General features: G+C 39.2%; 1 protein-coding gene across 1 annotated transcript in view; it reads left to right on the top strand.

The window, feature by feature from the left end:
- LOC136857255 (runt-related transcription factor 1-like) overlaps positions 1–24404 on the top strand; it is a 479280-nt gene that overhangs the window by 201344 nt on the left and 253532 nt on the right. The window contains exon 2 of the mRNA XM_067135756.2: positions 7919–8032. Within this exon, the coding sequence (XP_066991857.1) occupies positions 7919–8032 (114 nt within the window). The remainder of the gene's footprint in view (positions 1–7918; positions 8033–24404) is intronic.

Consider the following 24404-nt stretch of genomic DNA (forward strand, 5'->3'; position numbering starts at 1 on the left):
CTGGCCTGTTTCCCCTTAGTTCTTCAGATCTAACAGTGTATGATTTTTACTTGTGGGGTAAACTGGAATAAAAAAGTGTATCTAAAAATCCTCACACATTGGAGGAACTGAAAGAAATCAGAAACATTCCAGTGGCAGAACTCACTCGCCTTAGCCAGAATGTGGTTACCAGATACAATGCCTGTATAACCCAGGAAGGACGACACTTCCAGTATCTTTTATAAGGTAAGATTTCATATATGATTGTATACACGCTTAAACAGGGCAGCCGCGTTCGACATATAAGTTCGGTTGAGGCAGTTGCCGTAGCGCAGAGACCCTGTACGATAAAGTTCAATTTCCTCTACAGATAACCATAGGGAAATGATCACAACGAACGTTGTTCTGATGGACTACATAGCCGTATATGGCTGCGAGACATGACCAGTCCTAAGGTAAATAATTGAATAGGAAGAGGATCTTTTAGTCACTTTTCCACGTCTGCTCTTCAAGTAGTGAATCATCTTCTTCTTCTTCTTCTTCTTAATTCTCAATCCTAAGACTGGTTTGCAGCAATTCGTCTTCTCTGTAATCCGCTAATTTCTTCATTTCCACATATGAGCCTGCTCCTACGTCATCTCTGATCTGTCTTTCATATTGCAGTCTAGGTCTTCCTCTTCCTCTTTTACCTTGAATCATTCCTTCCACGACATTAACTATGAAACCATTGTGCCTATAGAGATGGCCAATTAATTGGTCTCTTCTCTTTCTTATTGTTGCTAAAAAGGATCATTTTTCATCTATTCGTCGAAGAACTTCTTCATTTGTGAGTTTTGCTGTCCATGAGATCTTTTCCATCCTCCTCCAGTACCACATCTCAAATGCTTCCAGACATTTCTTATCACATGCACTAATAGTCCACGTTTCTGAGCCATACATGACCACACTCTATATATACCACTTAATAAATGTCTTCTTAATCTCCACATTTAAATTCCTCGAAGTAAGAAGTATCCTTTTCTTGTAAAAAACAATCTTTGCTTGAGAAATTCTGCTTTTTATGTCGACTGAACTTTTGCCATCTGGAGTGATTTTACTTCCTAAATAGGTAAGTGGTATATCACTAATTATAATGTTGACTGCAATATGCTGGCGGTTGCATACCATAATTTTGGTCTTTTTTGTATTATTTTCATGTTATATTTATATTTATATTTATATTTATATTTATATTTATATTTATATTTATATTTATATTTATATTTATATTTATATTTATATTTATATTTATATTTATATTTATATTTATATTTGAATCTATGATATCTAAAACAGTTAGTGAATTTATGAAACGAACTTAATTCAAACGTAAGCTAAGTTTTGGTTCGTTCATATTAAATTAATAAGCCTAACGGTTCCATGAACCGAACTAAGTGTTTTAATTATATTAATTTATTTTAGCATGTGAAATTTGCTTACTTACTTATTTTCTATTGCTTTACTTATTTAGTAAAGAAGCTTAAACAAATTTAGGCAACAATAACCGCCTTAAGAATTCATCTAGGTATATTATAGAAGCGCCGGCCCCGTGGTGTAGGGGTAGCGTGCCTGCCTCTTACCCGGAGGTCCCGGGTTCGATTCCCGGCCAGGTCAGGGATTTTTACCTGGACCTGAGGGCTGGTTCGAGGTCCACTCAGCCTACGTGATTAGAATTGAGGAGCTATCTGACGGTGAGATAGCGGCCCCGGTGAAGAAAGCCAAGAATAACGGCCGAGAGAATTCGTCGTGCTGACCACACGACACCTCGTAATCTGTAGGCCGTCGGGCTGAGTAGCGGTCGCTTGTTAGGCCAAGGCCCTTCAAGGGCTGTAGTGCCATGGGGGGGATATTATAGATGCATTTATTTTAAAATCGTAATTTTTTAATATTGGTATTTATGTCCGACTTGATGCTCCAGTAATGACGGAAGCCTTACACTTTAATGAATTTTCTAATATGGGAACCAATCTAGAAACGAATTTCAAATATTATTGAAGTGATTTGTTTCTACTGTTTTTCATGTACTCTAATCTAAATATTTATTTAACGACAGAAAACAAGGCATCTTCTTCCAGTATAACACGTTTTCCTTGTATTTGATTTGTACACTTAAATAAATGAAAATTATGCATGGACCTAATTGAGAGAGAGTTTTATGTCTTAAAAATATCCAATATAAAAGCATACGAGGGCTGTTTTTTAAACCTCCGATCATGCATGTAAGTAAACAAGAGATAGTCGTCAGTCAGATCTCTGCATCGTGTGATCACTCAACATCCCCCCCCACGCAACATCTCCCAAAGTCGGCTCCAAAGCGTCAGTCGTAGCCAAGCCACGGGCAATTGAATATGACCGCTAAGATTGATACTCCGAACTGTGATACGTTTTCTGCAAGCAGAAGGATGTAACGTTTCCGAAATCCATCGCAGAATGAGTATAATGTTATGGTGTGGTGAACACTGTGTATATAGTGTACAGGAATAGTCTCGGCAAGTTAAAAAAGAGCGAAGGACGGTGGGCAAAGACGCAAGTCTGTCGCTACCGTACGCATGGTTAAGCGTGCTGATGAGTTTGAAGGCATGGTTGAGTTGACAACTCGTCGCTACCAACGAAGAACTTCAGGAGGGTGTCCAGACGCACCTTACCTCACTGGCGGCAGACATCTTTGCAAAGGGCATCGCAAAGCTGGTAACGAAATGAAATGGCGTATGGCTTTTAGTGCCGGGAGTGTCCGAGGACATGTTCGGCTCGCCAGGTGCAGGTCTCTTGATTTGACTCCCGTAGGCAACCTGCGTGTCATGATGAGGATGAAAATAATGATGATGAAGACGGCACATACACCCAGTCCCCGTGCCAGAGAAATTAACCAATGATGGTTAAAATTCCCGACCACGTCGGGAATCGAATCCGGGACCTCTGTGGCCAAAGGCCAATATGCTAACCATTTAGCCATAGAGCCGGACGCAATGCTGGTGTCACGACACGACAAATGCCTAAAAGATTTTGGAAATTATGTAGGAAAAATAAGTATGAAAGTATTAAACTTTTACTAAAAAAACAATTTTGTTACGTCAATGTGTCTTTATTTTATAGCCCATCGGAGGAAGAAACGAATTTTTTTCGAATTACTTCCCGGTATTATCAACCGTCTAATGATCATGTACCCGATTCACGTTGTTTCCGACTGTCCTGTATAATTTGAAATGTTGCGAGAATTTTCACTCCACTCTACCGCACATTCGCTTTCATACTGTCCGAATGTTCATTCAGTAGCAAACAACCATTACACCATCTAAGCTTAGTTGTCCCTAAATTTCTAGTAAAAAGTCTGTTCTCTTAACCCTTGGTTCCAAGTGAAGCCATTATTCTTTACTTCAACACCTGGAGGATTTCCGAAGCAACGTGAAGGAGAAAAGTCCGGTAACCTGTAACCAGTTACACTGATCAACAAAAAATGACCTTCGGTGCGTATGTTGGTATCCAACACGCGTTCTAAGATAACTGAAATATGTTGATTCAAAATACCCAAACCATTTGTGTCTATCACCGACCGTTCTTGATACGACATCAACCACTTACATATATTTAACATTGTATCAAGAAAAACAGCACAGAGAGAGAAGTTTCACTAGAAAATTGGTTGATACATGGAGTACTAATGAACATGGATTTAGCTAAGATTAGAGCAAATTCACCAAAGGGCACTTATTGGATTTCGTCGCTGCTGGGACGAAACCTCCTATGTGAAATATTTTAGCTTAGAACTTAAGCCGGTAAGGTTCTAACATCTAAGGTGCAATATTGTATGAATATAGGCAATGCATTCTCGCTCTTCATAACGTTTGTGCTGCGGGTCAGTATATCTCCAAAAATATTATCACATGGGAGGTTTTGTCCCGGCAACGACGATTTGTTGTTACACAGCCGTACACGTAGCGAAACATATCTGGTGAATTTATACAACTTCTGGACCTCAATGTTCACTGTCACTGGCAATAAAAAAGAAGCAAATGAAAATATTCGGCTTTCCATGAAAAATAACTAAAAACAACGAAAACATTTCTCGATGAACGCTGTTCCATTAAAAATAAAACTTTGTCAACATCTTCAAAATCTGATGTGATAGAGCAAAACGGATTTCAGATTTGTAATCAGCATGAAAAACTCCATTAGAAACTGTAAACATCATAGGCCTATTAGGTATCTGCCCCCTTTAAATGTCTTATTAAAGGCTTAGTACAGACTGAGATTGTGCAATCTCCGCAAGCCTGGGCAGTATTCATCATGTAAGCCAAGACCTCTAATGGGCTGTATGCATCAGAAGCATTTTTAATTATTTCTATGAATATAATGTGATAGCGTTAATATACTGTAAGAACGAGTCTCTGAAATGAGCATATAGCAATGTTGTATGCACCAATAAACAAATAAATATATTAATTAATAAACATAATATAGATTGACGTTGAATCCAAATCACTGAACGGTGACTTTCCATTTCGAAAAAACCTCACTTGTATTGACCTGTATTCGAAACACATCACCGGGAAAATGAGATAAATGATGTGTCTTGAATGATTTTTGGGCATTCTTTTACTGCGGCAAAAATAATGTAATGCCTTGTTAACGCTTCAATGGCAACAGGAATTCTTTGCAGAAGTCTACACATTCTTGTCCTGCAGTCATGAACATAGTCACCTACAATGACATTAAAACAAAAACGGAAGCAAAATATTTAAGAACTATAAGTAACTGCTGAACTGGAGACACTGATATGTTTCAGTCTGTGGGAAAACTCTAACCTATTTTCCATTTCTTCTAGTACCTCGTTCATTATGCCTTTGGTAATTAGGTATCTTTATAAAAAAAAACTTTCTTCTGACAACTCTAAAACGCCGTTTTTTCATAGTATAGGTCGTCCTTTGCCTTCTCAATTGTACAAATAGTTTTCAAACAGCAGTAAAGCTTCAAACTTAAGTTTTCATTTTTTGTTACATGCTACCATTTTGAAATTTTAACACCTGTTAAGACGTTTAACACAGGACTGATGCCATGTTAATTTAACACAAGTATAAACAATTTGCTAGAGGTAAAAATTATTGGTGGGCCGATGACCTTAGATGTTTGGCCCCTTTAAACAACAAGCATCATCAAAAATTCTTGATGAGATGACCACTTTGTTAAATTATATGTTAAGTCTCCTTAACATCAGTGTTAACAATTACCATTCGTTGAAAAAACTGGGCCTTAGACACCGCATATATAGGGATGACATAAGTTAAATATTTTTTTTTTTTTTTTTTTTTGCTAGGGGCTTTACGTCGCACCGACACAGATAGGTCTTATGGCGACGATGGGATAGGAAAGGCCTAGGAGTTGGAAGGAAGCGGCCGTGGCCTTAATTAAGGTACAGCCCCAGCATTTGCCTGGTGTGAAAATGGGAAACCACGGAAAACCATCTTCAGGGCTGCCGATAGTGGGATTCGAACCTACTATCTCCCGGATGCAAGCTCACAGCCGCGCGCTTCTACGCGCACAGCCAACTCGCCCGGTAAGTTAAATATTATATTTCAGTTTGCCACCAACAGTTCTTACTGTACATCCCTGCTGCGAAGGTTAGAAGCATAGTTTTCTTTCTTGCAAGGAAGTTCGTGCAGCACGCCTCCTTGTGTACAAAGTTATGCACAAGTCAGTTTCTGAAATTGATGCCAGCATATTGCATCAGATGCGATAGGCTCACCTCCAGATGGCTGACTTTCCATTAGCTGTGCTTGTGGAAGCACGCATAGTGTAGCTGGGTCTTTTAAAATAGTTATCCTCGCACCAAGGCTCCCAATACCTCCTAAATCTACTTTATCTGAAAGTAGTCTACGTAACGTGCCTTCCCCATGCTTGGCATAGAGTGGCCGAAGAGGTTCGGATCAACTACCCTGAAGTATATAAGTTAATTGCAAATGGCAAGAAAATATTCCTGAAGGCTCCCCTTAGAGTTCAAAGTTGAAATAAACTGCTCCTACCCTGCCTCTTCCACATAAGCCTGTCCTTAGTCGTTGGGGAACTTGGCTCGACGCTGTTCAATATGACTGCAGCAATTATTATTCCTTCAAGACGTTTGTTCAGGAATTTGATCCTTGCAATTCATCATCTGCCAGGATTGAGCAACTTTTTTTTACTTCTGCCAGCTTGGTCGGAAATTTGGCATTCATATCATCGAATTTCGGTGTGATACCAAGAGCAATCACCCGTCTTGAAACTATGGGCTCCCACTAAGTAACGCATTGGATATTGTGAAGAACATTGAAAGCGATTTAAAGAAAGGGAAGGATGAGGTGGCTGAAAAAATTCTGAAAAACTGCAAGGGCTGAAAAAATTCTGAAAAACTGCAAGGAGTGCTGTTGTCAAATGAACGTATTTTTAGGACATTAAAATCCACCCCTTAATTATTAGCATGTGTACCCGTTCTTTGCACGGGAATTGGTAATGAATTACACGATTCCTTCATGAATTTATATGAAGTTACATGCCTGTATTCAAACGTTCAATACGGCATGTTACACTGATATTCTTCTACCAAAGCAGGTGGCAGTAAGGTGAAGTACGATAAAGCTAAACAAATTGGAGACAGAATGAGGACGATCACATAGATTATTGAACGATACAGTTCCTGGTCCGAAGTTGTGCGAAATACTGCCTACATCCCGCTTACGTATTGTTGTTTATCTGAAACCTGGAGTGGCGCCCTTGGCTGAAGGCTCATGAAACCAATAGTTAATGATAACCTCTCTTAATTACTCTTCTATCGAAAAGAGTGAAATGGATCTTTAATTATTCCCCCTTAAACCACCTTGAAAGGACATGGCAGCCTGTAAAACGACCCTTTAATGATATCACCCTTATTAATCGTCCTATCGAAAGGTACACATGAGAAAAAGTTTTAGATTTCTATTCAGGTTGATCTTGTATAGTTTGTGGGAGAGTAAATCATTATCTCGGTTTCCGATAAACCCCCCAGTCCATTCCATGAACATGAAATGCTATGGATCTTGGAAACTACCTTTGGACAGATGAATGCTAAATATGAAGTTTGGTTGAAATATTTTTGCAGTAGTTTTGGAATTATAATAAATATATTTATTTTACACGCACCCACTTTTAGGCTAAATCCGCTGGGACTTAGATTGAAATACAATCCGTTATTGATATCTCCCTTATTAATCCTCCTATCGGAAAGGTGCGCATGAGAAAAAGTTTAGAAATTGATTTCCATTAAGGCTGGTAGATTTCCATTAATGTTGGTCATGTATTTTGTGTTGTAGGGTGAAATAAGTATTTCGATCTTCCTATAAACTCCCAGTCCATTCAGGTTAGAAAAAATATTGGCCCTAAAATCTACCCAAGTGCAGGTGGATTATAAGAAGATTGATAGAAATATATCAAGTAGTTTTCCAGTTATAAGAACTCAGACAAACCGACAAAAAGTCAGACACCAAAGCTAAAAATATGCAAATAGTCATTATTACGCATAAACCGGAAACTGAACGAAAATTTACAGATGCACGTTCGTTACGATGTTGTTTATATAGATTATTATTAATAATATATATTTCGGGAAAGGTATTTTGTTAATAAACCTACTGACAATTTAATACTCTTATATCATAATTGTTAGACCCAGAATTCGATCCCGCAACCCTGAAGTGAGTGACCATCCAGTAACAGAGTTGGTGTGTGGAGTGAAGCTAATACCCTCCCACCGGCTTTCTTCGTAAATAATCCCCACTAATTCCAATGGTTCCCACTCATAGTATGCATCTTGTGGGTCTGCCTCTACTGCACTTTTCCTTCACTTCTGAGTCTGTAACTTTGTAGAAGTGACTGATGCGGTTCTGTTTTGTTCCAGGGAAGAGCTTCACGCTGACGATCACGGTGAGCTCGTCGCCCCCGCAGATGGCTACCTACAACAAGGCGATCAAGGTGACGGTGGACGGACCTCGAGAACCGCGCTCCAAAACGAGTAAGTGCTGCTTCTTGTCCCTAAGTATCGATTGAAGTCTGCAGTGTGTTTCTCCACTGTCTCTGTGAACTGCAGTAGAACCTCGATTATCCGAGTCGACCTTGGATAATACTCATGGTCATAGAAATATTTTTTAAAATAGTCAATAAATATCGTGCAGTGTCACTTAACTTCTTCTCATACCTCAGTGAATTCTTTGTGATTTAAAAGCAAAGAAAACTTTCACGTTTGATTTCCAGTAAATAATGTAGGCCTACAACATTAGTTGTGTAATACGAAGAGTAGATATTAATGCTGCAATAAAATGCCTATTAATTTGTATGAAATATTACATTAACTCTTTCTGTGACAATAGGCCTACGTATGTTGAAGATACAATACAATCAAATAAATTATATGTTTATGACTTTTTGTTACATCTTACACTTGAAGTTCTTTACATCCGTTTGTTACATAGCAGAACACCTTTCTTCGACGCTATAATATAATGCGCGGCACAGAATTCATAACAAAACGTTTAAGAATTACTGGATTAAAAATTAAATGTAGAGTTTTACATTTGCAGGTTTGGCTCGGATAATGTGGTGCCTCAAGTAATCGGGGTTCTACTATACAATCAATTGGTTTATTATTTTCATCTGCCGGAATTCATTAAGAAAGGGCATCACATAGTTACCATTCAAGTTCATAATGAATTCATAATGCAGGAAATAAATAATCCGCGTCCGTTTTATGTGAGAAATTTCAAATTAGTAACTTGTATTAGTATTGCTGTCCGACATCCAGCAATTCCTTATTGCTGTACAAGATATAGCCGAGCAAAGAAGCTGATTTCTTTTAAGTGGACAGGTTATTGGCGAATTTTTGCATATATTACAGTTTTGCACCTGTGAAACAGGTTTTCTTCATCCAATGTAAGACTATAGGGGATGATTTATAGTATAAAATGAATTTTAGTTCAGCACAACAACGTTCGTTGTGCTCATTTTGCTATGATTGTCCGTAAAGGAAATTGAACATTAGGATACAGTACTGCTCCGTAAGAATGTATGTTTGCATGAGGTATTTACGCGCTCATACAGTACAGTGTATTTAAGGTTCATTTTTCATTACACATTATCGTACGTAAGTGAACACACCGAACATTGTTCTGATGGACTTCATATCCGTATGTGGCTGGGAGGCGCAACCAGTCTTAAGGAGAATAATGGATAGGAAGTGCATTGGGAGATACGAGGTTTTGCTGCGACAGAGAAGATAACCTTCTTCATCGTTGCCTCTTCCCATTTCATTTGGGCTGGATTCTCCTGGAACGCAATTTCCAGGCCTTGCGATTCTATGTCATCTGTGCAGTGAGATGAGTTTTTTTTTGTTTGCATTTCTTTGCTGGTTACGGACTCCCACGAAGTCAACAGTAGATGCTTCTTCGCTTTTGTGGAGATAGCTAGAACGCTTCGTGTCATTACTTAGGCCTATGTTCAGATTTACTCATATCTACGGTGCAGATTTTGATAAAAATTAATCTCTTGTAAATGGTCAAAGACAATGCAGAGTGACAATTAAGTGCATTATGCAACAAATAGGTTAGATATACACTATGTGGTTTACATAGGTACCAAAATAAATTTTCTCTACATTTGCGTATTTTTACTACTGTATTTGCTATTTGCTTTACGTCGCACCGACACATATAGGTCCTATGGTGACGAGGGGACAGAAAAGGCCTAGGAATGGAAAGGAAGCGGCCTTGGCCTTAATTAAGGTACAGCCCCAGCATTTGCCTGGTGTGAAAATGGGAAACCACGGAAAACCATCTTCAGGGCTGCTGACAGTGGGGTTCGAACCCACTACCTCCCGGATGCGAGCTCACAGCTGCGCACTCCTAACCGCACGACCAACTCGCCCGGCCCGTATTTTTAACATGTGGGTGTATATTTAAACTACTTTCTTCACTTTCCATAATTTTATAGGTAATTTTTACCGACTGTGGTCAAATGTTCATTTTAGTATCTTTCTTAGAGGTGAAACCTAGATTTTTCGTGCTTAGGTCGATGGGGATATTATTCTCTCTTTAAGCAACTAAAGTCGATTTCGGCCTGTGTTTTAGCGTAATTGAAAGCACTGTGCGATGCTTCAACATGTTGAAACCAGTGTGATGTCCCTATGTGTTAAGATTCGGGGCTTACCCTTCACAACTACCGCGGAAGTGTTTCCTTTTGTAGCTGCTTGGTCTGCATTATGTCACTTCAGGGAAGAGCCGTCGCAGTCGGCAGTAGATGTACCCGAAAGAAGTGATAGGCTTATGTAACACGTACTGCGATATTCTATATATATATATGTTGTAAATGACACATGTCCTCCTAAACCACTGAAGCAAAATCAACGAAACTTGGTACACTCATAACTTACTATCTGCAGACGAGCACTGTGGGGGTAAGCCATCCCTAGCACCCTTAGGTGTGGGGCGTCAGGGGGGTTATATATAAAATTAATCGAAAATAGTGTCGAATCCATTGGTTTCGGGGTCGCTGAGATGAATAATAACACTCCGGATTTTTTTAAAGTCCAACTTCAGCCCCCTTTGGAGTGGGGGCCGAGGGGTTGGTGATATATATAAAATTAATCGAAAATAGGGTCGAATCAATACTGTTTGGAGTTGCCGATATGAATAGTGACACTCCAGTTATTTTTAAAATACAAGTTCGGCCCGCTTTGGGGTGGGAGGCGTAGAAATATTACCTACTATCTGTGGTGGCAAGACGCCCCTAGTACCCCTAGAGAAGGGGGTGAAATATTATCTATATTAATGAATGGAAGGTATAAAATTAAAATAGACGTGAATGAATGAGGCACTTCCAGGCATCTCGAAAACTTAAAACTTGGTACCAGAGAAGCTGATGACTTCAGGATCCCTAAAAAATCGAACATTTCCAAAATACACAGCGGGAGCCTCGCTGGAAGTCTCAAATTTGGGGCTGAACATAAGAACGCAGTCGGATACGCCCAAAACGACAAGCTATAAGTTTCATGGGCTTAAACGTTTCCTGAAAGTCCTCATTTTTAACACCCTCCCCCAAATCAAGATGGCGCCACAATCTGCCAGACGAGCTAGAAAGTTGAAATTTGGCCAAATTATTCCTTTTATCCTCTAACAGACTGAAAAAATAAGAGGTGTTTAAATTATTTATTTTACCCCCATAAAACATTGAAATATGGAGGCAATTTTAATGACGGTTCAGACCTTCCTTTCGTGGTATTTGGTGGCTAAATGGAAAGTCGTATCACACTTTTGCACTTTTTACGCGTGTCATTGCTGCTTTGATTCACTTATCCTAAAGATAGGATAATGAAATTCTAAGCGAACATTGGCTTATTGAGTCAAATTCTATGTTTGTAGCGGTCACATATGTATCCGAAAAATAATGAAATGTGAGAAAACCTTACCCTAACCTAATCTTACCCATAAATAGATGAGATACTAGAACATATCATAGGACCAGCCATTTAGACCGTTGTATGTGGCGTCTTATCGTAGAAGCCGTTTGTCGATATGATGTACCGCTTAGAGCAGTTTGCCTTTAAATGAAGGTAAAAATGCACATACTTTCGTATGTCGATCTGTATTTATTCATTGAAGTCGATTTGTAGCGATCTAGAAAGGGTGTATGTGCCTTTGTAATTAATACTTTACATCGATAATGACTCTCAGTAGGAGGGCGTCTGCTATTGTAATCAGTACTCCCCATATCGAATTTGACTGGCAGTATGAATGGGGTCCTTCTCCAACTCCTGTGTACCATTGTAATGAATAATTTCCTTCTCGATTTGACTGGAAGAAGGCTAGGGAGCATGCATTTTTTACAAAACTCCTTTACCCGATTGTGTTTGGCAGTAGGCAAGGGTGTCCGTCATTATAAACAAATTTACCCATCCAAAACGTGACTGACGTTAGGCATAGTGGCCTGCTATTATAATGGAAACTCACCAACTCAGTGTGACTGGCAGTAAGCTGACTGGCATTAGGAAAAGGGGCCTGTCATTATATTGGTAACAGCACAAATCAAATTTCACTGGCAGTAGGGAAGGTGTCTGCCATTATAATAAAAATTCCTCAATTGTTACCTGTCTGAAAGTAGGAAATGGGACCTGCCATTGCAACGAAAACTCCCCACATCGATTGTGACCGCGCAGCAGGAAATAGGGCTCGCCATTATAATGAAAATTCCCAACTCAATTGCGAATGGCAGTAGGCAAGTGGACCTGCCGTTATCGTCCCAACTCCGCAACTAGCACTTCACTTTGGAAACAACGTATGTGGACCTCCCTATGCTGTTTCTCTGATAACGCTAAGAGACATGGAATTTTAAAGAAATATTGTTGACTACATGTACAGTAGTATACAATATAGAATACCGTAGCGAAGCACGGGTACATTTGCTAGCATGTCTACAAAATGCAGACTTAGCAGTTAGACAAGGAAACTTTTCCTCTGATACAGTCACTTTTTGTCAGTACAATAGCTAAATGTTTAGCATCCTGGCCTTTGATCCAAGGAGTCCTGGGTTAGGTTCCCCGTCGGGTCAGGATTGTAACGTTTATTGGTTCATTCCTTCGGCTCAGGAACTTCATCATTAGAATTCACCATGTATAGGTTCCGATCTTCACGAACACGTAGGTAGCCTACAGGCGTAAATTCGAAAGACCTGCTCCTATCCTCTCCACAGACTATGCACTATTATTATCTATTTACATATTTCACGCCCACATTCGAGCACTTAAACCATATACAGTACATCTAAGTCTTAAAATCATTAACTGGGAATTTAGCTTACATCATCCTACTCTTCTCCCAAAACCTCTTCATTCTTTTCGACCTGGATGCCCTTTCTTCGTCTGATATGACATATTGCTTTCGTTGCGTAGTTTTTAGTTTAAGACTTATATGTTTTTCTTCAGAATCCTTTTCTCTTCTCCATTTGTAATTTATTGCATTGTAATATTCAACACTTCTAAATCATCTTGAACATATTTGAATCAATTATTTTTTGTTATACTTTTCCTAATGCGGTTAAATATTTGTTTCAATGGCCTGGTTTCCCCTAATCTCGATACATGAGAGGAAAGGGCCATTTTTAATGGTATTTCAGTCAATGAAATTATAAACCTCGAGTACCCTGGCTCAATACTGTCTTGTAGCGCTAATATGAACGAAGATGAACAGCGTTGCATGAACACCGCCTGGATGAAGTGGAGACAGCTGAGTGGTGTACTTTGTGATCCAGATTCGCTTCAGAGTAAAGGCTACAGAAACGTTGCCTCATTGAGAAACAACGGGGACAGAAAGTCCATGTCATAGAGATGTAAAGTACTAAAATTAAATTATAGCGTAACGGGGTTCGATAAGAAAAAAAAAGTAGCCTATACATCAGTAAGAAAATTAAAATAAATTCAGTTTTTGAGAAGGTAATCGAATCTCGCTTACACTCGCCAGGTCATGTTATTAGTAGGGACTCGATGTTTATGACGTTAAACATTTAAAGAATTACCACCCAAAACCTAATGAACCTAATGAAAATTATAAACTTATTTCATTATGACACTGATTTACAAGGGTAGATATCTGACATGATGTTTACTGTTTCTATTGCAGTTTTCCATTATGATCTCATATCTGAAATCCTTTTTTCTCTATCACGTCAGGTTTTGAAGATGTTGACAAAGGTTTAATTTTCATGGAACAGCATTGATCGAGGATTGTTTTCATACGTTATAGTTATTTTTTATGCAAAGCCGGATATTGTCATTTGCTTCTTTTTTATTATCAGTGACAGTGCACATTATGGGGTTCAGATCTGTTTTGCTACGTGTGCGGCCGTCTAACAGACAAATCCAGTAGGATATGTGCCATGTAGTGCATTTGCACGAATCTTAGCTAAAGCCATGTTCATTAGTACTCCAAGCAACAATCAGTGCTCTAGTGAACTCTCTGCGAGTTGTTTTCCTTGGTACAATGTTAAACATACGTAAATGGTTGATGTCTTATATCTGAAGAATGGTTGGGGATAGACACAAATGGTTTTCATACCCATAGTTTGAATCAACATATCGTCGTTGCCAGGACGAAACCTCCTATGTGTTAATATCTTTGGAGATATACTGACCCGCAGCACATACATTATGAAGAGCGAGAATGCCTTGACGCCTGTCACACAATCTTGCACCTTAGATGACAGAACCATACCAGCCAAAGTTCTAAGCTAAAATATTTCACATAGGAGGTTTTGTCACGGCAACGACGATATTTCCGTTGCATTAGAACGCGTATTGGATACCAAAATATCCAACGAAAGTCATTTTTTTATCAATGCAATTGAAGGGCTTGTTTCCAAGCTGACGCCTCTCCAAGAAATTAAATTTTTCAGGAAACGCAATTTTTTTAATAAATGGATTCCTAATAACATAAGAGACTTCATTTCCTCTATGCAGCTACAACACTTTAAACAAAATACGCTTGCCATGGAGGCTAAATCCTAGTGCAAAGAATACCATCAGAATGGGGGAGAGGGTATTGAATTTAGGTCACTTTGGAAGTAAAGTGGGGCTAAAATGCAAATTACGCGGACAGGGGTAGGCTAGATTACACTGTAGATGCTAAAACTTTCAAATATTAACGCTTCATTTTGGAAATAAGCCCTTCAATCTTGTCCTTATTTGTCTGCCCTTCTGCTGCCATTCGTTTCCTTTTCCGCGCGTAATGGTTTGCCTGCCTCTCACTTTCCACTATTACAGTAAACTGCAGAGAAATTACGAGACCAGGATCAAAAGAACAGAGTCTCGCTACAATCGGTAGGCGGTCACGTGATATATGCGCGCTGAGCTATTGGTCATGTGGAGTTGCGGCACTTTGGAAATACATTCAGCGGGAAGTTGCGTCACTTGGGAATTAAATGCAACTTTTAGATGCCATTTCAACCAAGATAATATACTCTACTTCGGAAATAAATACGTTTCCACATGATAAAGGACCATTGTGGGAATACATTCCACGTTCAGCTTGAAATCAGAAAAAAGTGGAGTTGCGTCATTTTTGAAATAAACCATTCAATTCATGATGGTCTGATACTCAGTTGGTGGGACAGACTGGTCTGTCCGTCATTAGAACTACTGCTGAGCCGCAGAACTAGTTTTTTCGCTCCTTCTGCCGTTCGGAATTTTTCCTCTTCCGCCCTCGAGGCCTTTACTTATTTTCTTTACGATATATTTAGAATGGATGACAAGCGGTTGACTAAGAATAAGAACATTTTTACCATACTCGCTAGTAGACCTAACACATGTAATAAGTGTTTCGGGAACATCATGAAAGACCTGAAAAAAAAGAAATTGGCTAGATCCTGAAAACATTATTAACCCAGCACCGGGCGCGTGGTGAGGGAATCCCCATTTCGTCATGTCCCATTGCGCAAAGGTTTCACGCACATGCCTAATCGTCTAGGCACTCCAAGTTCATTATTTTCCTTATCAGTGTGCAAATGTTGACGGTTCGTAGTTTTCGTTTGCGGTGCATTGTTGTAATCCTTGCAGTTCAGTGCGATTTCCCCTCACATTGTACCTTATTACGTTAGTATTTCTGTCATTGTTAAATATTGTGAATATCTTGAAGTATGGGAGGCGACTCTGCACGGAAAGTGTTGCGATGGATAGATGAAGTGGTAAAGGAGATGAATAGGAAGTAAGGCGCAGGTGAAGATTCAGATTATATAACTGACATTTGCAGTGATAATTTTGAAAGAATGGGACAAAATTGCGAAAGTGAATTTTCGGGAGCTGAAACGGAACACGATGTTTCAAATTCTGACCAAGTGGTACAAACACATGGAAAGATGGACTTAATGTGGACTGCAGAAACACGATACATAAAACTAGGCATAGGAATCTCGTGAGACATCTACCAGGTACCAGAGGACAAGCGCGAAATGTAAATTCGGCAATGGAAGCATAGCATTTATTTTCCCTGAAGACACTATAAAACAAATTGTGTATTAGCTTAAAAAATACCACACGTGAAAGAGATGTTCGTAATACTGATTAAACAATGTAGAATACCAAAAATTTTTAACTGAAATATTGGACAGCTAAAATGAAAAGAATTGCAAAATGATTTGATGATGATGATGATACTTGTTGTTTAAAAGGGCCTAACGTCTAGGTCATCGGTCCGCAAAATGATTTAAGTAACCAGTTAAATCTAAAACTGTACTATAAACATGATTTTCTTCGTTTATTTCCTGAGCGAAGGAAAAATCTCACCTCGCGCCCGCTTGCGCACCTAGTAACCTCGCGCCTTGTGCCGGATTAACAGAACCAATAACTTCCAGGGCTTTCGGGATGAAGAATAGTAGAACAGCCGGTGGAGAGCAGAAAGGAGACAGGCTCCAAAGAAGGCTTCAAAAAATGTGTAACCGTTGCTTATTGTGGTTTCTAATGGCCGCAAACGTGTTAAAAAATTAATGATGGTATAAGATGAATAATGATTACAGTAACTGAATTTAAACCAGTAAATACACCTCACAGTGCTCCAAGCTTGAGAGGGCCTCTGAGAGAAGTAAGGCAGCTTATCACGCAATTTACAAACACAGAGAGAGAGAGATACTTGGGGTTTAAGATCGAGGATGTCACTTACTTGTAAAGTGAATCAAGAAAAACGGCTATTAAAACTGTTGAGTAGGCGGAGGACCGCGATGGCGGCTAGGACCACTCCCCCGCACGACAGTGCTATTTACGTCATCACGATGACGTCAAACAAGATGGCTTGCTGTCACGCAAGATGCTATTGCTTGCTATAAATATAATGTAACCAATGAGAGAGGTCTGTCCGATATCTGTTCTACTTTACGAGTGTTTGAAGGGGTGGAATGAAAGGAATCGGAGGTGAGATTCCATTCCAACGCTTCCAACACTGCATTCGTCCGATAAGAAGGTATCGTACAATACACGTTAAACCTTTCACTTTATGAAGCAATTTCATCCCTGCTCTGCTCCCACAATAACACTGGTCGACAATGTTTTCTTCACAAGAAATCTGATTAGTGAAACAGGTGTATTTTGTCATACTGAATTCAGATATATAGGCACAGTCTTTTTATGACACCAACTTTTCAAAATTTGTTTTTTTATTCTCTTTTACCTGTCATAGGAAACTTTACCTCATATGTATCGATTTCATTCAAGCTAAATTTCAGGAAATTTATTACGCTGAAGTACCAAAAGACACGACTGCACAGGTCCATTCCTGTTTTGACATGCGCAGACCTGTTAATCTGGCATTGTGAATTGAGTATCAGTATTGAACAGACTATGAGAGTGTTAGCACGGATATCTCTAGTGAAATATTTTCCTTCCTTTCTGCTTACAGAGTAATGTGTATGTTGTGTTTTAGTGTTTTGTTTTTCCTTCGTGCCAAGAAAATGTGTAAATCATGCTGACCTTCATGTCTCAGAGGCGAGATTTCACGGACTTGTGAAAAAGTGGTATGCAACACATGCCATTTGCAATTTCCATTATTTGGAGGCAACCGAAGGATCATCGAAGTGGTTGTTATATTTGTTTAACAAATATTGAAGGAATTACATCTAAATCAAGATATATAGTTACGTATCCGAATTTTTCATCTTTAATGTGGCCATTCTTACACAGTGAAGAGTTCCCTACACAAATTATAAAAATTCAAACGAATATGACACAAAACTCCTGCCTGATGGGGAGAAAAGGGCATGATATTTGAATTCAGCATGCGAAATACTTCTATAATCTCTTATTTTTATTCTTGTGGAAGAAAACAGGTTCATATTAGTCGACCAGTGTAATTTACAATTTCGAGTCAAATTTCATCCATTCCTGCCACTTTGTGAAAATTTAGTTTACTTACCACCCTTTCTGCTTCCTCGAGCGGGTAATTATTGCGGGGTCATAATTAACATGAACATAGGCATGTGAAATAAGGAACAACTATTAACGCAAATATCCCTATATAATAACAATATCACAAACAGAAAAGAGAATAATCGTAGAGCTTGTTTCTCAAATACATTTTTGAACAAGTCTTATATTCGTACTTTTCAATAATATTCACAAGTAAACAGAAAAATGTAATTTAATTCATAAATATTTTGAAGGAATATTTTATATACGAAAATATCAAATCTCAAGTTTAAAAAAATGATCTTGCTTCATAAATACATTTTTAATCAATACCCTATTACCGTACTATATATTATGCATTTCATGATAGGAAATGTGAAAAGCTCTACCACCAGATGTAACCGCCTGAACAGGCTCCATTGGGAAATGTTGTTCTCTGAAGGAATGCTCGCTTTCTAATCTCATTTCTTGATATAAAACCATATGAACTTCTCTAGAGTTAACGCTTTAGAAGCCTCCGAATACTACCAAACTCTACGTTTCAAGAGGACTTAACATCTAGGAGGAGAAATTTTTTTTGGCGGGGGGGGCAAAATGGAACTCTACCCCCCTAGGATCACTTTTTGAGGGCAGGAACTGTCCTGATCCCCTCAAATTCTGTGCCACTGCTCGAACGTAACTTCACCGCCATCGTCGTTGTCCTCCCCATGCTCTTCAACGAATCAACAGAAATATTTCTTTTACGTTCAAAAGATTTTAAAGATATTATTTCCATATGTCTAGTTATTCTCTTAGGATTTATCGACGGCGTCAATGCAATACCCCGTATCTGACAATGCTCTTCCTATCTATTATTCTCCTTAAGACAGGTCTCGTCTCCCAGACACATATGGATATGCAGTCCAAGCCTTTGCTGGTTATTACCAAAAAATTACAATTATTTTATTTAGCTCTCTCCTTTCATCTAAGTGCAATTTACTAAATAAATTTTTTGTTCAGGGCCATTTTTGATATGCCTTCCCTTTGTGTTTACAGGCTGTCCTGACTTGATCATTTCACCAAGATATTTGCCTTTTCCCATCTTTACACACAGTTGTTCTTAGGCATTCCCTGGCCATTTCCACTACAGAATCCCTGTATTCCAAATATACTCTATCTGCATTGTGAGCCTGTTGACGGTCTATTTTTGAACTTTTCATTAATCATACCCATCTCGGAAATACCCTACCCTTATACGTCTGCGTGCAGACTTCACGTTCTTCAACCTAGTTCTAACTAGCTGATGTACCCATGCTTCGCTATGGAATTCTCAGAATTTTTTCACAACTGAAGTCAACATAGATCATTACAATGACATCAGTAGAAATGTAGCCCTTAAAAGCAATGTTAAGTTATCATATAAATCACTCGATGAAATGAAAAATAGCACATTTTCCCACTTTTAACGAACAGAAATATGTTACCGATCTTACACTCGAAAGTTCCAGTGCGGGAACGACCACGCCGCAGACAGCCGCGAACACTCCTCTGCCTTTATTCCGTTAAATATGCACACTGCTCATTCTAATCAGTGCCTCAGAGTAGGGAATGAATAGCTGGAATGCTATGATGAACCAGTGTGTTATCTACCAGTAGTATAAGAAAATTTATGAACAAGAGGAAAGGAATGGCATGCTAAAGAAGAGAGAGATCTAACTCCCCATCTCCTTCCCGTCAATATTCAGGCAGGATGTTATACTCGGTACGCAGCAGTAATCTCATCTATCGGAGATGAGTGGCGGCAGAAGACACAAAGCACATCACAAGAAACAACGGTCAATGTAATGTTATTTTTGATCACTTTTATGAACTTTCAGTATTGTAGACCTTTACATTTAGTTTTCTTACGACTTTGTGATATTAGGGCGTCTTATAAAATTATTTATAATGTAGACTGTAGTTCCTTATTCCTCAACTTTACATACCGATTTTCATTAAAACCTTTTTACCCTTTTTCTCGTGACTCGGTGCTGATATGGACTTAAGCAACAAAAATCCAAATTCGTGAATATCTCTGTAATCATAGCCGGTACGGTAAAAATGTAAGACATAAATGACCGGAAATGTAATATTATATGACTATATGACAGGACCACCAATAACATGAATATTTGAGAATTAAATTTTAGGCCTTCCCCCAAACTACGATTTCACTGAGCGTGAATGACATTATTTATGGCCTAGATTGCAGCGACTTATTACCCGACTTTACATACCGATTTTCATTAAATTCTCTTCAGCCTTTTTCTCGTGATGCGCGTACATACAGAAAGACAGGCAGAAATTACGGAAAATTAAAAAGTGAATTTTCTTGTTCCTATGGACATGACCGATACAAAAATACATTTTTTTTAAAAAATTCTAAGTAATGTACAGAAAAAGCTCTCATTTTATACGTATGGATGGTTCATAGTTCACTGAAGAGATATGGTGTGTATCATCGAAAATTCCCAAGAAAATTCTCCTATAAATTTTCTGAATTCAGATTCAATATTATAGTCTATTAGAATCCGGGGTCCCTTTCCTCCCAAGAGAATCGATGAATAGCCTTATTCTTGAAGACTGAATTCATAACTGCAAATCCCATACCCACACATAAGTCCAGTAAACGCAATCCGTTCCTATTAGCTTCCATATCTTCCCCACATTTACCCATCATCTTCTAGTTCCTTTTAATTTTATTTCACATTTTCGAAATGAAATTGCCCATTAGCAGTATCCTGTCCTTGCTGTTGACTCTGACTACATTGTCACTCAGTGCTTCATAAAACTTGTCAGCTTCATTCTTATCTGTAACCTTCAATGGTGAATAAATTGAGACAATTCAAGTCCTAATTCCTCCAAACACTAAATCTATCAAAATCATTGGCTCATTTACACACCTAACAAAAAATAGGATGCGTGCAATAGTATTCCTGATGAACAGTCCTACACCACATTCTGCCCTTCCTCTTTCAAAGTTGTTAAGAACGCTTTAAAATCTCCAATTTCTTCCTCGGTAGCTCTCATTATCCGAATATCATTCAATTTCAATACATCCAGACTGACTCTTTTTGCTGGCTCAGCTAGTTCTACATTTTATTCCTTAAGCCTCATTAATTTTAATACCTCCTCATGGAATTTCACTTCATTCGCTAAGTTTTTTCCAAGGAATCGCTGGGCTAACAAATAAAATTGGGATACTGTTTCTCTTATAGGTCCAAGACTTGCTTAAAATCTTCTGAGCCTGTTTCGTAAATTTTCTGTGAGGTGGGGTGCTAGACTACATACATTCATGTTCCATTTTATTAAAGGAGGGAAGGTGGTATTTTGTGCTATTAAATGGTCTTCAACACAGAAAATCACTTGAGGAATAATAGTAGTCAACAATGCATAATATGTAGCAGAAATAGCTAAAAACCCTCCATTGTATTAATCTGTTTTCCTAGTTACACATGATATTGCTGACGTGCTGTGGTTATTTAATTAGAGACTAGAAATCTGGAGCGAAAAGCTCATACCAAGTCACTCGGTTGTCTGTTTGTTCGTTGCAAATATGTGTGCCTGGAATGGGCTAAACCATCAACTTACAAATTTTGCATGTGTTAATGTGCTAGAGTGGTAATGAAAATGTAGTCTCGATCATTGTTAACAAAACGCTGCATATATCAACGAAGGGGAGGACTGATAAAACGTTGTCAACAACCTAGAAATTCCTACGCAGATGATCGCGTTAAGTAAATTACAAACACAGTTTTGTAACATACAGTATTTTGAATACAAACTGAATGTAACGAGGGGATATTAAGGATGTGTCGTGTCCACTTGCGCATTTCATTTACTAAATATCTAAAAAAATTAATAATCGCGATAATGTAAAGTCGTATGGCTTTTAGTGCCGGGATATCCCAGGACGGGTTCGGCTCACCAGGTGCAGGTCTTTCTATTTGACTTCCGTAGGCGACCTGCGCGTCTCGATGAGGATGAAATGATCATGAAGACAATACATACACCCAGCCCCCGTGCCTTTGGAATTAACCAATTAAGGTTAAAATCCCCGACCCGGCCGGGAATCGAACCCGGGACCCTCTGAATCGAAGGCCGGTACGCTGACCGTTCAGCCAACGAGTCGGACAATAATCGCGATGATAACGAAGTCGGTCATTTAAATATTGAAAACATTTCTCAGCAGATGAAGCAGGGGTCCTCATATTACGAAAAGCGTAAAATTAAGCCATTTCCTGAATTGTGCTGAAAGTTGAAGAGATAAGGGTCCAGAATGGTTTCAAATTTTGAGTCTTAGATAGCTCTATCAAACTAAAAAAACAAATTTCGAAAAACACTTCGGGCTCAGGCGGCAGCGCGTCGGCCTCTCACCGCTGGGTTCCGAGGTTCAAATCCCGGTCACTCCTTGTGAGATTTGTGCTGGACAAAGCCGAGCCGAGACAGGTTTTTCTCTGGGTACTCCTGTTTTCCCTGTCATATTTCATTCGAGCAACACTCTCCTATATCATTTCATTTCATTTCATCTGTCATTCATTAATCATTGCCCCAGAGGAGTGCGACAGGCTTCGTCTGCCGGCAAAATTCAAAACCTCGCCGCTAGATGGGGCTTCATTCATTCCATTCCTGACCCGGTCAAATGACTGGAAACAGGCTGTGGATTTTCACTTCCGGCAGCTCCGGAAAAAATCCTAAAATCGCTTGTTTGTTTACTCGTTTTCTTTTGTATTCAAATCCTATTTTTAATGTGTTCCTTGGTTCAATACTCTCAGGCGCTTTCTGATTTTTTGAAAAATGCTCACACAGAATGTAGTTATGAAGGCATAAGTTAAGTGAAATTCTGCATTGACTCACATTAGTTATCGTAGTAGTGCTTCAGGGAAACAGTGCATTGACTCATATTAACGCTCATAGTGGTAGAAAAAGACAAACCGCTAATCTAATCGACCGGATAACGATGATTAAGAAAAGGATTGTAATTTTTAGGAATACATAAATAATATATTCTCATACTTTATTATAATTTATTTACCTAAAATTCGTAGCTCATATCCCTAGAATGTTTTCAATATTGAGTTGATTGCCTGTAGGGCTAGAACTGTGGATTTTTCAAAGTAGTGTTAAGCCGTTGCCCAACATGTCTCGGTTGCGATTGCCAGCTCGTCGAAGAATATTAGTTCTGGGCTGAGGACTGGAACTGGATTTATCTAGCATTGCGAAGAAAACTGCGGAGCTGTCTGACAAGAGAAGTCGTGGATATGATCCAAAGAATTCAAGCAGGATTTATTTTTGTAGCAAATGGTTTTTATTGCTAGGAGTTCGCGAGGACATGTTCGGCTCGCCAGTTCGGTAGCTGTACTTTTTGGTTCACCCCCTGAAGGTGAGCTACATGTAGCACTGTGTGGGGGTGTTGTCTGTTGCTGGATGTGTAGGCTACTTATACTGGTTAGGAATGGGAAGTAAGTGGCCGTGACCTTAAGGAAGGCACCATCTCGGAATTTACCCGGAGTTGGAAAGAGAAACCACGGAAAACCATTGCTTGGGTGGCTGACGGGATATTTGAACTCACTTGTCTCCCAAGTACAAAGATAACAGTCATAATTGGCCGTGCGAAAATGCGTTGAGATAACCTGTTCAGTATATGTTTCTGGTCCTCAGCCCTAAGGCTGGTTGGATCCTCAACAGCTCTGCCATCAGCTGTTATAGATGGCCTAGGCATCACTGAAGAGGCATACTAGGGAAATGAGCAGTGATGTAGTTTCCCGTTGCTTTCCTTACCGAGCCACAAGTTGCTATTACATATCAGTCTGCCAAGCCCACTGAAATACATGCATCACCCGGCCCTATGAGCAATATTTTCACACCATTCTTAGCTGGGACTGGCTGCATAAGGAATGGCATTACTACAATTGCTCATACCTCAGTCACTTTCATATTGTCGAAGCCAAGAATGAGACTGAGATATGTCAATGAAAGCAACAAAATTGCTCTAGCCTATACCAGCTTTCTGTTTTTTTTTTTTTTTTTTGCTTTACGTCGCATCGACACAGATATTTCTTATGCCGACGATGGGATAGGAAAGGCCTAGGAATTGGAAGTAATCGGCCGTGGCCTTAATTAAGGTACAGCATTTGCCTGGTGTGAAAATGGGAAACCACGGAAAGCCATCTTCAGGGCTGCCGACAGTGGGGCTCGAACCCACTATCTCCCGATTACTGGATACTGGCCGCACTAGCCTATACCAGAAGACACACTGCAAACACTAGCTCCCGCCAGCAAAGGCATAACGTGTTCGGTAGTCAAGCAATAAGGTAGATTTTCACTGTGATCGAGTGACACTCCAACGTATCTAATGATCATCGGGCGAGGCAGCAGTCTTCTCGACAGACCTAGTCCCACAAAATTCTTGGTCACATATCCTCGATGAAGAAAC

This window comes from Anabrus simplex, chromosome 1, assembly GCF_040414725.1.
Source record: "Anabrus simplex isolate iqAnaSimp1 chromosome 1, ASM4041472v1, whole genome shotgun sequence".
Lineage (NCBI taxonomy): Eukaryota > Metazoa > Arthropoda > Insecta > Orthoptera > Tettigoniidae > Anabrus > Anabrus simplex.